At 57.6% G+C, this 16,106-nt stretch overlaps 1 protein-coding gene across 14 annotated transcripts in view; it reads left to right on the top strand.

The window, feature by feature from the left end:
- The window catches only part of NCOR2 (nuclear receptor corepressor 2), a 230,811-nt gene that overhangs the window by 133,939 nt on the left and 80,766 nt on the right, over positions 1-16,106 (top strand). For 7 of the 14 annotated variants that reach the window (XM_035341038.1, XM_035341045.1, XM_035341042.1 and 4 more), the window contains exons 9-12: positions 7,476-7,542; positions 12,224-12,411; positions 13,603-13,699; positions 15,680-15,858. In XM_035341038.1, coding sequence (XP_035196929.1) covers positions 7,476-7,542; positions 12,224-12,411; positions 13,603-13,699; positions 15,680-15,858 — 531 coding nt within the window. The remainder of the gene's footprint in view (positions 1-7,475; positions 7,543-12,223; positions 12,412-13,602; positions 13,700-15,679; positions 15,859-16,106) is intronic. The other 7 variants (XM_035341049.1, XM_035341048.1, XM_035341040.1 and 4 more) reach the window with 3 other exon arrangements.

Raw genomic sequence — 16,106 nt, 5'->3', positions numbered from 1 at the left:
CTAGGGTGAATTTTTTTTCTCAGTTGAATGTTTGCAAGCGTCAGTGGGAAGGCATTTGAATATCACAAAGCCAGAATTCCTCGATTTCTCTGCAGCGATACTCTGCGCCTTGCAGCACTGGTTTAATTCCTCCTGCTTGTTTGCTTTGCTTTTCAGCGGGGATGAGTCACTTCTGCTCATCGAGCCGACTGGGGAGTTACGGGAAGATTTTCTGCTCTTCCTCAAATGTTCCTGGTCTCTCCTTCTCGCGGAGTTTTATGGCCCGTCTCCTGTTCAGTGCAGTTAAAATTAATTTCATGCCCCAGTTCATTCCAGTGTTTGCAGTTTCAGAAGCTTTTAAGTCCCGTTTGACCGCCTCGCTGTGCCCTGCTACCCGCCTGCCTGGGTCCCTCCGGTTCACCTGCGAGTGCAGGCTTCCAGCAAGCGTGGTTAATTTTGTATGCTCCAGCTGCTGCGGGACCGAAGGCACAGCCGAGGGGTTTGTGCCAAGGAGCTGACCTACCTCGGGCAGGACGGGGTCCTTCGTGCCCGCAGTACCTGCTTCCTCGGAGGAAAGCGCTCAGCTTCTCTCTCCTCAAGGGAAGATAGCCTTAAAGTGCTCTTACACTGACAGGGATGGCGTGAGCTTGTTCCCGTAGCTAGCTTGCCCCACTCTCCTTCACGTTACGCGTTTTCCAGCTTTGCAGTGTGCCAGCTGGAGGGCACTTGATCGATCCTGCAGCAGGTCGGGGGACTGCAGAGACTTCTCGTGATTTTTTTTTTTTTAGGCCTTGCTGAAAACCAGCAACGAGCAGAGGGGACGCCTAATTGTGCTGCAGTTCAGCACCACCGCATCTGTTCTGTGGCTCTTCGTGTTGGTGTTTTGCCAGCTGGTGGATGTACAGGGCCGAGAGCTGCTTTCGTAGGGATTGTGTGTTCTCCAACACTGCCGGCACCGAAGGCATTAACCTTCGTTCTGCAAAGTGTCTGAGCACAGGCGAGGCGTGCACACGAGCAGGATCAGTTACCTGCTGTCCTCCTGGAGAGACATTCTCTGAGGGGGCCTTCGCCTCTGCTGCAGTGGATTCCTACTCGGTGAGCCGTGAAGAGCAGCCCGGTAGGACTCTCCTCCCCCCTCTCGAAGCAGTCATGTTGAAATCACAGTCTGGGATTTGTGTTGGAAAGCAAAATGTGAGCTCCTGAGCCTGGAAAAAGCGCACCAGAGGAAAACTGAAAAGCCCGGGGTAAGCACATGCAAGGTGCTGGTTACAGAGTTTGCTTTAAGCCTTCCCACCAAGAGCTGCTCCTTGCTGTTGTGCTGCAATTCAGAAATGCTGGGCTGAAACCAGGCAGCGTTCCCACGAGATGCTGCAGAGGTGTCTGAGCTTACATTTAGCACAGAACTGATCAAGAGCTTTGTGGGATTCCGGTTTTCTTGCGTGTCTCGATGCAGCGGCAGCCCAGCTGCGTGTTCTGTCACCCGTCGGTGTGGCTGTCTGCAGCTGATGGCTTTTCTTGGGGGGAAATGTGCAGAACTGAAATCTTTCATCTGGATGTTCAGAGAGGTTTTAGGGGCTTCTGAATACCTTTTTTCTTTTTGAGCTGCCTCTCCCCCTTTTCCCCAAAAGCAGAATAGCTTTCTTCTGAAAATCTGCTGCTAACTACAGCTTTCCAAATCACTTGTCACTTTGGCAAATTTAAGTCATCTTTTCATTACTGGCTGTTTAGGGGTTTTAGTAGCAATGGATTGCCTCAAAATTCGTAGTAAAAGCCTGACATGTAACACAAATGCTCTTCCAAACCCTGCAATTACTAATGCATTCTCTTTCAGCTCTTTTTATTAGAGCTTGTAGACATTTTCCTCATTAGAAATTCACCTGGCAGCTCCCTCCTCATCCCATTCAAGGTTTCTCATCTCTTTTATTCTCTATTTGCACGTACCAGGGCAGAAGCATTACCTTGTGATGAATTTCTAAGTGACGGAGCCGTACGGCAACCTTCCGCTTGTGTCTCTTGCCAGTCCGTGTTTCTCTTGCATGGACTCTCCTGAAATGCTTGGGCTTTGTGGAGAGGCAGAGGCATCGGACGCGTGTCCAAATGATGCCCACAGGTGCTTCTGCACTCACTTGGGTTTGTCTTCTGTTGGTTCTAAGCTCATAGGAATTAAAGAGGATGGACATTTCCATCCAATTTCCAGCCTGATGTTAAAAGCCATGGCCGTGGCTGTACCTGCTGTCCAGGGGAGGCGTTTGGGCATCTCGCTGGGAGCATCTTCACGAGGGGGTGGCGCCACAGGGACCAGCCTGGCTGTGCTACCAAGGCGCCCCCTCCTCAGAGCGCAGTGGTCTCGCTGCCCTCTGAGCTGCCAGGTGAGTTACCAGCACCAACTTTTTCACACGTGGATGAATTATGGTGGTGACTTCGGGCCTCCAAAGCCGAAGGCGTTGTGGACCTGCAGGACGTGATTTAGGAAGCTGGCAGACCTCCGGATGGCTTCTTTCCCTGGAGAAGTTCCCAGGCACATCCGCAGCTTGCTGGCTGCGTGACCGGCTGCGTACCTCCTCTTGGTTCATCCATCGAAGTGCACCAAGGCGAATTAACTGAAGATCTCCTTCCCTTTTCTTCCCCAGAAAGAGCTCCTGAATGTTGCAAGAAAGCTCCCCTGAACAGTTTGTTTTCCAGGAACGTGACCTGCCTTTGGGCTACCAGGTGACACGGCATCGCTGCGCCCCAGCCACTGCAGAGCAAGGGAACGACTGAGCACAGCCACCTGTGGAAAGGATGTCCTGCTCCCTGCCCCCTCGGCAGGGCTTGGCACCCTGCTGCCAGCGTTGGGGCTTGGCACCCTGCTGCCAGCGCTGCCCCCAGGGACACAGACATCTCGACATCATCGGTGTGCCCACGCTGTTCCCTTGGCTGGGTTAACCTTGGAGCGTTCTTGCTGTGCTCCGCGGGTCCCGTGATTTAAGATCTGCAGTCTCGCTGGCAATGCTTTGTTTGGCTCGAGTTGCCAGGAGGCTTCTCCGTTTCCGGCCCCGCACGATAAATCTCGCCGTACAATGGGTTTGCCAGCTGCTGGCGGCCTCCTTCCCGTCGCTCTTTGCAGGCTTGATCCCGACTTTGTTTGCACTGGCTGGCTGATGAAAGACGTCCCTGTGTAATTAAATACCCGTGATTAGTTCTGATCAAATAGCAAACTTCCTTTCATCTCCTCTCACGCTGGCCCAAGGTCTCCCGGCCAGGTGTGCCGCAGTACATGGGCCCTTTGTGTCCTCGGGAATCTTACCCCGGTGCCTCGGCAGCGCCCGCGCGCACCTACGCTGGCACCGACACGCATGCGGCTGCGCACATCCTTACGAGGCTGCAACCCCCAGAAGGATCGCAGCCAAGTAATTCATGAGGACCCGAGCCAAGTGACTCAGAAGTCAGAGTTACAGTTTCTCTCCTTGACTGGCCCCATTGTGAAAGCCAAAAAACAAAAGCAACCTTGCGCCAAGGCCGTTAAGGTGGAAGCGGCGGCGGCTTCCACGGGGCTCCCGGCTTTGCTCGGCGGGGGAGATGGACTTTTGGTGGGCTGGAGACTGGCTCTGAGAACCATGCGGAGGTGTGGGGCCCACCAGCGAGGTCAGCGGGGCCGTGGGACGAGGATGAGTTACGCAAGGACGTGCAGCCCTTGAGGCACACCCCAAATTACAGATACCCGAATCTCGCTTCCTGCACTGGGGTGACGCTCAAGCAGCACGCTCCCAGTTTGGTTTAACTGGTTGAGCCTCTGGTTCCTTCTGTCCCTGCTGCTCGTGGGGAGGTGCTGGGGACAGCGGGGACCGGGGTTCTTGCTGGGCTCGTCCAGCCAACACCCAGCCCCTGAACTGGGCGATTTGCCTCGAGAGCTGCTGCCACCCTGCGCATGCAAACAAACGGGCCCCAGCGTGAAAAAATCGCCCGCCGCCTCCATGGCAGGCTGGGCTTTCTCTTCCCAGCAGGGACAGAAAGGGATTTATTGCTGGTTGAGCTCACCAGCGGGGACCAAAATCCTCGGGGAGCTGGGAGAGCAGTCCGAGAGCAGCAGCAGCAGCTCCGGGCTAGCACAGAGAGCAGAAACACCGATGTGCTCCAGCAGTGGTGAGACAAGGTCGCGGAAGGGAGCTGCATCGAGGGCTGTGGGGTACGAAGATGTGGATGCACCACCCGGCAGCCCCAAAACCCAGCTTGCCAGCGGGCTGCGTCCATCCCAGCCTGGCTCCTTCTGCCGCAGCAGCTGGACGGGACGGGGACCGAGCGCTTCAGCCTGCCCCGGTGTGTGACGTGGGTGTCTTGTGCAGCACAGCAGTACTTGAAACTGCCCACAAGAGTCACTGTTGCTTTATCTAAGGAGCCTCCCTGCTCTCTGCCTGCGGACTGCGTGCTTCTCCCAGGCAGCCAGGTCTCCAGATGCGATGCTTTGCTGCACTGGCAAGCCTCAGGAGGGGATTTGGAAGGATTCAGGCATCCGCCGAGGATGATGAAGGAGGGTTGGCACGTTGCAAGAGCGACCTTTCCGACAGGCTGCTCCATGCTGGGTATGTGTGTGCAGGGCTACCGGCACACAGCCTTCACCTTCCCTGGCTGTGCCGCAGGAATTTTCTTTCCCCGTTTGATTCGCCCAGGGAGCACAGCGTGTGCTTCGGAGACATGTGGCCTGAATTAACCTCTCTGCAAATGGTTTCTAAGTAACAGCAGTACGTGTAGCAAGATAAACTGTGAAGCCTATTTATATTTACCGAGATTTTATTAACCTTTGAGAGGTTGACCTTATGAAAAAAAAAAAAAAAAAAAAGGAAAAAAAAGATAAAGTGGCAAAAACATTTTGGGTACTCAGCAGGGGGTGGCTGTTGTTTTTAATCCTTTCACTCCCTGATTGTTTCAGCCTTGGCAGGGGTAAACATCCACCGGCGTTCAAGGCATTCCCCGTTCTTACAGCTGCAGAGCCATTAAATCTTTGCCTGTATTAGCACTTTCAAGGTCAGCCATGATGCAAAACTCAAGGCAATGCATCAGCTGTGTAAGAGCTCCTGATTTTCTTCCCTTACTCTCCTGGCTGCTGCTGACAATTGTGGCGGATCCAGCAGCGGTGTCAAAGTCCCACGCCGCTCCTGGGCTGGCACGTGAAGGGCAGGAATTGATTTGGCTGTGCTGGCCCTTCCACAGCCAAATCCTTCCCCAGCGACACATCGCTGGGATTCCGGCTGAGCCCACGGCAGCCGACGAGGACCCGTCTCAGCCCGGGGTCCTTCAGCTCGTCCGCTCTGCCAGCCGTAGCAGAGTGAATGAGGGACTCGAGCTTCTGCGTCGCTTTGTGGCTTCGCTTGTGCTGGTGGGGCCAGGAGGAAAGGCGTGAGCGGTTTGCTGCTGGCTGGGGTTGTTCTGGTGTGTCACGATGTGCAGCACGGGGCTGCGCACCGCGGGGAGAGATTCTGGACTCTGTGCTGAGCTACAAGGGCTTTAAAAATGGTGGGATTGCTTTAATAGTCACAACAACACGTGAAAGAGCGTTACAAGCCAGGCACCTTTTAGTTTGCCTTTTGGCTGTCAATTTTGTCATGCTTCGGGCTGTTTCATAAGCCAGAGCTGACAGGAGCCCAGGAGCGAGGCGCATCTCGGGGGTCAGCCCAGGGCTGTGCCGAAGTTGCCACCGTTAGCATCACTCCGGCAGAGTTTCCAGCAGAATGGGAATAAACAAGCAAACAATGGGAATGTGTCTTTTGGGCACGGTCTCCTGTCGGAGCTCGCTCACGCAGAACGAAAGCCTTGGAACGAAATCCATCAGCTCGTGAGGAGCCAGGGGAGGAGAGCCTGCGGGTGCGCAGAGGGGCTCCCAGTGTGCAGGGCAGGCAAGGAGCTGGCAAACGGGTGCTGCTGGGCTGCCCGTGCCGGGGATGGATGCCCTGCAGCGGCTCTGGGCACGGTTTCCCATGCCGCCCCTCCTGCACGAGCAGGCAGAAGTGGCAGCAGCTCCGTGCCTCGGTTTCCCTAACTGCTTAGGGCAAGCGTTTGCCGTTCTCCCAGAGCTGAGCCGTGAGGTTTAGCTCAGCCCCTCGCCTGCTCCTGGGCGGATGGTGCCACACAGACAGAGACAAAAGGCAGTGGCGTTGTGCGATCCAGCAGGGAGAAGAAGCCTCTGGCAGTGATACTTGTTAATAGGCCTAACGAGGTGGCCTCTGATCTTCGCAGTGCAGCCTGGAACAACACAGGGTCCTTTGTAAGCATGCCGTCAAAAAAGAGCAGAGGCAGAACGTGCCCCGTGTGAGGATTTGCATGCTTCACCCCCTCCGATGATCAATGCCCCCTTGATTTCTGAAATGGAATGGGAGGACGAGGCTTGCTGTCCAAGGCCTTGCTCAACAGATTGTTTAGGGACGCAGGGGGGAAGGAAGGTGGCTTTTTGTTCCCAGCCAGGGGATGTGGAAGGGAGGGAGCGGAGGAGTTGGTGAGGGCGTGCTTTCGTTGTGCTAAACCCCGCAGAACGTGCCCGCGTGATGCTGCTAAGCTCCTGGCCGGTAATTACACGCTGCAGCTCTGCCTCTCATCAGGAGGAAAGACTTCAGGAAACTCCTTTGTCCCCGGTCCCTACCTTTAACCTAGAGATTTTATTGCTGTGACTGTAACAGGAACAACTTCAGCTCTCGGCTTCGCGCAGCCTGTTGGAGCTCCTGCAGCTTTTCCAGCACCTCGCTGCTTTGGTGGGTGTTTCTCTTCTGCAAGATCGTTCCGTGCTTGCTTGAAAAAGCAGAAAGAAGAAACCGAGGAGGTGTCTGGGCAGACGCCGGCTCGGTTGCGGTCGTAGTGGCTGGTTTCTCTCCTGAGGTCACACTTCTGCAAGTGGCCGGACTTTCCTGGCTGGTTTGTTTGCAGCTTTGTTAGGCACGGCTCCAAGAAAGCAAGAGGTCAGGAGAGCTGTGCTGCGAGCACTGCCGCAATCCGGCCTCCCTATCAGCACGTCGGTGCCCGGGGGAGAATAACCCCGGGGTGTGTGTGTGTGTGTGTGTGCTGACAGCCCCCTCGCTGCCACCTCCGGGGACCAAGGGGTGGCTCTGGGGACTGGGGAGCCCCAAGGTGGCTCCTGCAGGCCGAGGCAGGGAGGAGGCATCGCCCTCACATCCCAGCCTTGCTGCCTCTGCCCTGGATGGCGTGGGAAGGCCACCTGGTGCTGGCGGGACTCGGTTCCGTGCGGAGCGCGCAGTACCTGGTAGCAGACTTGGGGTTTTATGAGCTTAGCTCTCAACCTTGGTCCTGGTTTCACCAGCAGACGTGGTCGGTGTTCCTCGTGTTCGAGAGGTTGTTGATCTTTCCATAAAGCTGGCGCAAGGTCCCCAGATGACCGCGCTCGCTGCTCTGACGTTGGTTCGGCTCCAAGCTGAGGTGGAAGCAGCTTTGTGACCTGTGTGGGCTGGGAGAGCAAGGCGTTGAATTTTAGCCCACTCGTTAACCAAATCTCATCTTTTTTTTTTCTCTTACAGAAACCAGGCAATGCGGAAAAAGTTAATTTTGTACTTTAAGAGGAGAAATCATGCTCGCAAGCAGTGGGTAAGTGATTCCCGTGTACCCTGCTGTATGGGCATAAAGCAGCATAATTCCTTATGTCCGAAAGAAAAGGGATTTTTCCAGCAGAGGCCTGCTGAGTGCTCTGCCTGCTGCATTGTTTTTCTCCTTGCCGTGGCATCTCTGATGCTAACAGCAACTCGGGTGTAAGGGAGAGGTCCCCGGCCCTGCTGCACCTCCCGCCGCGAGCACCCTGCACGGAGCAAGCACGCGGGGTTGGCTCCGTCGCAGGGGAGCACACCGATCTCGGAGAGACTTCTCCTAGGGTCAACGTCTGTTCTGTGAGTAACTGAACCCCGAGGGATTCGTGGAAGAAGCTGACTCCGCTTCTGATAAACGGTGTGGAGGCTGAGCTGCCTCTTTGCAGCTGGTCACCGAGCGGTGTTCTGGGGATTGGTGGTTCAGGACAAAACCAGGCCCTGGCCGGGTTGTTGCTGGACAGCTTTGCCTGCAAGGTCGCTTCCAGCATCCTTCCAGGAGGGGGCTTTCGGTTGTGTCAGGGGGAAGGCAGGTGTTGTTAGGAGACTTCAGAGCTCTGTTCCAGGGCCCTAGCAGTTAGAGGAGAAAGTTCAAGTGGGATTTATGGAATTTCTGCTTGCGGTGCTGCCAGTTGCCTGCTGTAGTAGCCGGCGGGAGCTGGGAGCCGAAAGCAGCCGGCTGGTCGTGCTGCACCAAGGGGGGGAAATGCCAGAAGCAACCAACGACCCCGACCGGGAAGTGCGAGGAGGGTTTTGTGGTATCTCGCTGTTTACGAGCACGGAGGGTGATGCAGCTCACCGCACGGGGCTTTGGGCTGCACCTGCAAGGTGCCACCACCGGTTCCTGATGTGCGTCTGTGCTGGGTCGGACTCAGGTGCCAGCGTCAGGGTCTGAAGGTGCAAATGTTGCAGGTTGGAGCAATTTCTTTGGTGCTGGTTTCTCGGGCACTGCTCGGGGAACCTCTCCTGCCACAGCTGACGGCTTCTGCAGCGGTGGGAAGAGGATTGGCGTCCCCTGCCTCGGAGCAGAGATGGCAGAGCTTGCTGCGGCTTTGCTGGAACCAGGAGGGAGCCGACCGGGAGCTGTTTGCTGGGGGAAACAACCAGTTACCGAGCTAAAGCTGGGCTGAGTCTGTTGTGAATATCGAGGAGCTGGGGGAAAAGGTTTAATTAGGCTGCAGGAGCACGGTTCCTGAAATACGGCCTGCAGTAAAGTCGCCTGTCATGCAAAATAGGTGAATTTCTGCCAGCCGGTTTATTCGGTGTCCTTGAAAGGGGATTTTTCAGTTTAGGGAAGCGTTTTGCCTATTCTACAAAATAGGCAACAGAAGGTTGCTGAATTTGCAGAGTGCACACATTTGCTGATTCTGTTTGCAGAATGGGTGTGCTTAGCTATTTTTCTGCCTATTTTGTAGCAGCCCCTATTTTTAGCAAAGCCCAGCGACGTGCCAGCCTTCCTTGCTGGCTCTTGCCCTTGCTGGTGCCTTGCCACTGCCCGGGGCCAGCTGGAGCAGGGGCTGAGCACACCCCTGGGTCCGGCCACGAGAGCCCTCCCTGAGGAGCCCGCAGGGATTCCTCCCGCTCCACCAGGGTCAGCACAGCAAAAGGCTTTGAATTGCTCTCCAGGAGGTGATGCTGCAGAGGGAGCAGCGTAAAGGGAGCCTCTCTGGACACACCAGGTTTATCTCCATCAAGCAGGGAAACCAAACGGTGGGGCTAGTGTAGGACTGGAGCAGCTCCTCCTGCCGCCCTCGCTCTTCTCCTCCCCACCGAGGAGCTGCTCCGCTCCCCGAGCTGCGAGAGCGTGGGCTGCAGGAGGGCTTGGGCTTGGCACAGCCTGCAGCCTGCCTTCAGCTGCTACGGCAGCGTTACTACTCACCCGCTTTTAGATCAGCGTGTCAGGTCCGATTTGGCTCGCCTCCGCTCGCGTGATGGAGAGGCTGCTGGGAGGATGAGCCGGGGGGGAGAGGGAGCACCGAGGCCAGAAGCCGGCGCGGGCGTTGGGTCGGGAGTGGACACGCTGGCTCGGGGCTGCTCGGAGGATGCTTGGAGAAGGACAAGGAGCTCCTTCTAGGAGCCTCTCCCGGTGCTCGAGCTGTGAAAACCTGGGGACAGAGCGCTGTAAGGGGCCTCTGAATAACCTGCTGCATCAACGAAGGAAAAATAAACCCTTCCCGGAGCCCTTGTCCTGGGTGAACTTGGTGTCCCCAGGCTCTGTGGGGCCGGAGCAAGGCTGGCTCCCGGCCACCAGCTGCCTCCCGGCGCCCCGGCTCAGTAAACCCGGTGGGGTATTTTTATCCTCTTCCCAAACGCGACGCCCTGAGAGCGAGAGGCTGCAGCAGCGTTGCTGGCAGGATGGGAGCTCTTGTTTGTCGTCGGGCCGAGACGGCATCGCTTCGGGAGGGTGAAAACGCAGCAGCTGTGATTTCCCCATGCTGCTACGGTTCGGTTGCGTTACCTACAGCTTCTCGCTCGCGGCGTGAGTCCTCTTGGCAGCTTCCAGGGCATTTTTATTCTTGCTCTCGTTCCTCGCTTGCGTCCTGCAGCCGTTTCCTTCCGCTCCCGATGCAGATGAGTGCCTCCTGTGCCTCCATCGGGGGCAGCCTCTGGCTGCGGGAATTAATTTATCTGGGGGGAGAGGGTTGGTGTGCATCACCCCGGGGTTTGGAGGTGCTTTGCCTGTCCTGAGTGCCCTGAGAACTGCCCCCAGGAGGCTGTAGCATCAAGAGATGGGTCCGCCTGGGCCACAGCCAGGCCCAGGATGCCTGGACCAAGCCCATGAGCCAGGATGGGAGCCAGGATGAGCCTGGTGCGGCTGTGGAGCTGCTGGTGCCTGGGGCTGTGGCACAACCAATCCACTTGGCTCAGGGTCACCCAGCTGCCTCCTGGGCTGGAATTGGGCATTTCCAGCCTTTTGGTGGGTTTTACCTTACCCTGCCTTTTTTTTTTTTTTTTTTTCTGGTTGCTAAGAGAGTGAGACGAGAGCAGGGTGCATCTGGGAAGTCCTGCGGCGCTGGACTTCCCTCCAGCCGTAGGATGGTGGCGGCGAGAGATGAGTTTATTTCTTTGAAATCTTGATTCGCCCCGGTGCAGCTGCGGTGACTAACGCGCCGGCGGCTCCTGAAACCAGCCCGTGGACTCAGATCGGTAGTGCAGGGGGAGGGAGGCAACCTGGGGTTTGCCATTGATTATTGTGCAAAGCGCCATCTGCTTTCGCTTCCTGATTTGGGGCCTGCAAGGCACTTGCCTCGCTCAGAACGAAACCTTAAAATCCCCTCCGCTTGCCCAGCTGCTTGCACGTGAGCATCCCTCGTGGCACGGGGCGGGGGCACGGCGCCGCAGGCACCTCGCGTGGTGGGCGCCCTGCTCCGGCACCAGGGCTGGCCGCAGCGAGGCAGAGCGGCTCGAGGCCGCCTCGGGTGGCGGTGCAGGAAGGCTCGTTTGTATTGCACACGGGATTTTAATGCTCTGGGTACCCGGCTGCTCCCAAAACCCCCAGGGAGGAGCGCGGTTGCCTCGATGGGGCGGAGGAGCTGAGGGCACCACGGCCGAGGGCTGGCTGCCACCGCGCCGTGCCGCTGGAGTGCCAGCAGCGGGATGCGTGGGTGGAAGGGGTTGCCCGACTGCGCCGCCGCGGCAAACCTCTCCCTGGCACGGCGAGCTGTGGCCAGGGGAGGCGGCGTCTCCGAAATGACAGCTCTGTCGCTGCCTGACGTCGGGGAAGTCGAGGCGGGTGCCTTCGGAGCCGCCGCGGTGCTGTGGGCGGTGTGTGCACGTCCTGCTTGCAGGTCGGGGGCCCGTTCCCAGCCTGCGCAGCCTCGGGCACACATCCTTGCCAGGAATCCCAGACATTTGGGGGCTGTTTCTCACCACCGCCTTGGCCCCCCCCGGAAGTACCTTGGAGGTTTTTATCTGGCATCAGAGGTCTCCAACCCACCCAGAGGGTTTGCTCCAAGTGTTTGGAAGTGGTGATAATACGGAAGGCGTTGGGTGAGCTCTGATGATTGTAACGATGACAGGGCCATGCCGGGCACGTGCTGCATCCCAACAACATTGCTAGTAATAATGTTAAACCACACATTAGCATCTGAGAGCTAATCCTTAGTGCCGTGAAATCGCGTTGTCTCACTGCCTGCAGCAGGGGGGTTTGATGTACATTTAAAAGCTTTTTCCTTCATAAGCTCCAGCCCGTGAGGATGAGTTGGGGCACAGCACCTCAGGGAGCACAGCCCTCTGTGTGCCTGCGCCCAGTGCTTTGGGAACGGCAGGCTGTGCTGTGCTCGAGCTCCCCGTCCATCTGCTGAGACACGTGCGGAGCTCAGCTCCGTGGGCTCGGAGAGCAGCCCGTAGTGTAGCTGCACAGGAGTTCCGCTGGGGCTGCTGAATCGAGCACCCAGGGTGTCAGAGGATGCTCAGCAGAAGGGGCGGTGGGTGAACAGAGTCGTGCTGGGTGGCAGTCCTTGTTCTGCCAAAGACGTTGGGCTTGGGAGGGAAAAGCCCGAGGGCACCCCATGGGCTGTACTGCAAATCCGCCCTTGGGCTGGCCCCAGACCCCGGAGCGTGTCCGTGCCCTGCTAACCCACAGCAGCGTGACTCAGCTCAGCCCGAGCGGCCACCGAGGGAAGGGCTTTGAGGAGCTGCCCTCTCCAGGCACATCTCCTGACGTCCCTCTCGCTCTGCCCTTCCAGGAACAGAAGTTTTGCCAGCGCTATGACCAGCTGATGGAGGCCTGGGAAAAGAAAGTGGAGCGCATCGAAAATAACCCCCGGCGCCGTGCCAAGGAGAGCAAAGTGCGGGAATACTATGAGAAGCAATTCCCAGAGATCCGGAAGCAGCGGGAACTGCAAGAGCGCATGCAGAGGTTAGAGGAGAAGCGGTAGGAAGGGGCTGGGCCGGCATCGGACAGCCTTTCTCTTTTGTTTGTCGACGGGTGGCGGGAGGACGGGCTGGGATGGCTGTCAGTCCCATTTCTCCCCTTCTGGTCCCATAACTCTGGGATGCACCAAGTGCAGGAGCCAGCGGACAACTCACTTGCTGCTTTTTCCCCAGGGCGGCTCCGCGCAGCTCCAACAGGAGGAAAAATGTCAGGAATGTGGCTGCCCGCTCCCCTGGCTGCCGGTTTCCCGTCTGGCTGCAGCAGAGCACAGAGGCAGCTCCCTTTTCTGGCCACCTGACTGGGATGGCACTAATTAGTTCCTCATTGCTAAGCCCAAATGACGATGTACGAGGCTCGCAGATGGATTTGGTCACGTCAGGGATTTGAAACACGCTCGTGCTTTGATGGGAGCATGGGCAGAGGGGAGAAACATTTGCAGAAGTTAGAGGAACGACTGCAGATGATAGGAAGGGAGCAGCGTCTCCCAGAAAGGGGTGTCCCTGTCTCTGCTGTCCCCCTCTCCATTTTCTCCTCCTCATTGAAAGCACAACTGAGGTCACAGTGTTTCCTGCCAGGAGGAGCTGCAGTTTTGTGATCCCCACCCTTTTTGCTGAGAACTCCCCGTCCTTCCCGCTCCAGCCCCAGGACACCTGCTGTCTGCAGAATCCAGCTGCTTGTGTCCCTCACTGCCTTGTGCCCTGCAAACAGCTGGCTGCCTGAAAAGCTCCTAATTCCTGGCTTTATTTTACCTTAAAGAGAAGGGGAGAAGTGGTACTGACAATTGTTTGAAAGTTGTACCTGCTTAATGAGGAAAGCTGGAATTCCTTGGGCCGCGTGGCTGTGATGCCGGGCGATCCAGGATGGGCAGTAGATGTTGGTGGCTGACCTTGACTTCAGTGTTCCTGCAGCATTTGCAGAGCGGACGCAGCGGCACGGTGCTAGTTGCTCGGTCCTGGCACTGGCACGTTGGTGCTGTTGCTGTGGGGCGATGAAGCAGGCACGAGAAAATCCGGTGGGAGGGTCTGGTTGGGTGTGAAATGTCCCGTTGTAGCGATGCAGGAGGTGGCCGTTGGCACAGGGGAGGACTGAGGGGCATGGGGCGCGTTTTGAGTGGAGCACAGCACAAAGCAGAGCACAAAGCAGAGCACAAAGCAGAGCGCCGGTTTCTGAATGTTCCTTGCCCTTTCCCAGCAGGGTAGGACAGAGGGGCAGCGGAGGGCTCTCCATGTCGGCTGCGCGCAGCGAACACGAGGTGTCAGAAATCATTGATGGGCTCTCGGAACAAGAGGTGAGGCCGGCTCTTCCCTTCTCCTCCTCTTTACCCCCCACTCCGCTCTTGTCCAGGGAGGCTAGGAGGAGTAGCACCAGGCCCCACGGTGAAATCAGATGCCAAATCCCACCAGCTCCAGGCCAGACTGAGGGTTCCCTGACAGCTGGTGCCCAGTAGGTAGGAGTTGGTGGTGTGTGACTGCCTCCTGGGGACATCAGACCCTTAGCACCCCACAAACACGTTACTGCTGTTGGTTCTAACTGCAGGTGGAGGTAGGAAGCGAAGGGAGCCGGGGCCCTGGCTGACGGGCAGAGGGGTTTTTCTGTTTCCTTGTGCTTTGAATAGGCTGTGCAGCCTGACACAGGGGAATCCTATGGAATGAATGGTTTGTACGTGAGCCAGTTGGCCCACATCTTCTGGGAGTGCTCCATTCATCTTGAAACATCCCCGTGACCTTGGCTTCGTTTGGATCTGGTTTCACAAGGGTTCCACTCACTTGGCACGGAGGCGAGCTGCAGTGAATGGCTTCGCGCTTGGGAGGGGAGAGCAGCCATTGCCCAGCGATAGCTGAGATGTTTGCCGCCTGTGCACGGCGCGGGGCTGCGGGCAGCTTGCTGGTAGCAAGTTAAGGCAGCCACATGGAAGGCGTGGGGCTGAGGAGCAGAGGGAGGGGTCACACTGGAGGGGAGGTGGCCAAGGGGAGCGTTGCGTGGCTGCCTTTGGCCTCCCGCACAGCGCATGCTGCTAAATTCCTCTCTGGCCTTCTGCTAAGCCCGGAGGCTCCACTTTGTTTTGCTCAGAGGAGGCTTGAGGAGCCTCCATCACGCTCCAGCCCTTCATGGGACTGAGGGACGCCAGGAGGCTGGAGCCGGGGGGCAGCTGGCTGGGAGGTTGGACAGCGTTCTGCGAGGAAGCGGCATCTAGCTGTGAATTAACGTAACAGCGGTTGAGACCTGGCCTTCCTGGGTCAGCAGCTGGGATTTATGTCACCGGTGCCGTCCCGGGTGGCAGGGAGGACTTGGGGTTACGGTGCTGAGAACAGAAGAGGGTGATGTGAGTATCCCTTCGTGCCCACGTCGGGGATTTGTGCTGAAGGACCACAGGCAGCCCAGCTGGAGGGGCAGGGCCAGCGTTCAGGTAGGGGACAGCACACGTGAGACGTCATTTGGCCACTGTGCTGGAAATAGCTGAGGAAACCAGTGTGCCCAGTCCGTGCTGGTGTGAGCCGGGGCTCTGGATGGGCTTAGTGCTTGAGCTGGATGGAGCACGGGTGTCAGGTTGTGTCCCAGGGTGAGGTGCGAGCAGGAAAGAAAGGAATCACGGCCCCGTCACAGTGACATCCGATCTGCTCACGTGGCAGAAGGAGGTGGTAGGAGAGCAGCTGCGCAACTGGCAGGAGAGGGTTGTGAGCTCACGAGGGACCGATGCTGGCAGTGATGGGAACCTGGCCCCTGGGAACAACCCAGAGCACGTGGAAACGAAGCTTTGGGGGTCTGGGGTAGCTCAGAGACACTTCAGGTTGAACGGAGGGAGGAAAGGCAGTGACACTGCTGGGGGGCATCCTGTGAGGCTTCCTGTGGGTCAGAAAAGGTCTCCCTCTGCACACCCCTTCAGAAGGCTTTGCAGAGCTGACCCGCTGACCAGGCAGCTCAGAGGGGACTGAACCTCCACATGGCCGTGGGTGCGATGGCTGGTCCCTGTGCCACTGCTGCTGTGACTTGTCTCTCGTTGCGGATAGGAGCTGTTTTCCTTAAGTCAGGCATTCCCACCCCGCATCTTAAAGCCTTTTATTTCAGAAAGAAAGATTAATTGCTTCCTGGCTGATGGCAATAGCCTCTTTCAGCGTTTAATTTACAATTACTCCAGCACTAAAGCTGCCTAGTGCTTGCTTTTCAGTTCTCCTGTTCCTCCTCCTGTCCTTCCCTCTCGAACATCTGTCCCCTGCGGTCCCCGCGGGCCCGCGGTGCTGACCAGCTGTTCTCTCTGCTTTCCCCCAAGAACCTGGAGAAGCAGATGCGCCAGCTCGCCGTCATCCCGCCCATGCTCTATGACGCTGACCAGCAGCGCATGAAATTCATCAACATGAACGGCCTCATGGACGACCCCATGAAGGTCTACAAGGACCGGCAGGTGATGAACATGTGGAGCGAGCAGGAGAAGGAGACCTTCCGCGAAAAGTGAGTGCAGCCCGCAGGCCTCCCTGTACAGCCCTTGGGAACTGCGGGATGTGACCCGCGCGCTGCCTTTGGCCACGGCCCCAGCCTGCTGAGGCAGCGCGTGGTGGTAGCAGAGAGCAGCCCCTGGGTGAGGTCCCCGAGGACTGGTCTCGCACCCGGGGACCCGGTGTGAAGACAGAAGCTCGTGCTGTGCTGTGGTGCAGCCTCTGCCGCTGTGTTTGCCTTGGTCCTGGGGGTAGGGTGATGCA

Source organism: Oxyura jamaicensis, chromosome 15, assembly GCF_011077185.1.
Source record: "Oxyura jamaicensis isolate SHBP4307 breed ruddy duck chromosome 15, BPBGC_Ojam_1.0, whole genome shotgun sequence".
Classification (NCBI taxonomy): domain Eukaryota; kingdom Metazoa; phylum Chordata; class Aves; order Anseriformes; family Anatidae; genus Oxyura; species Oxyura jamaicensis.
Note: the sequence above shows the minus strand (reverse complement) of the source record. Positions and strands in the feature narration are given on the sequence as shown.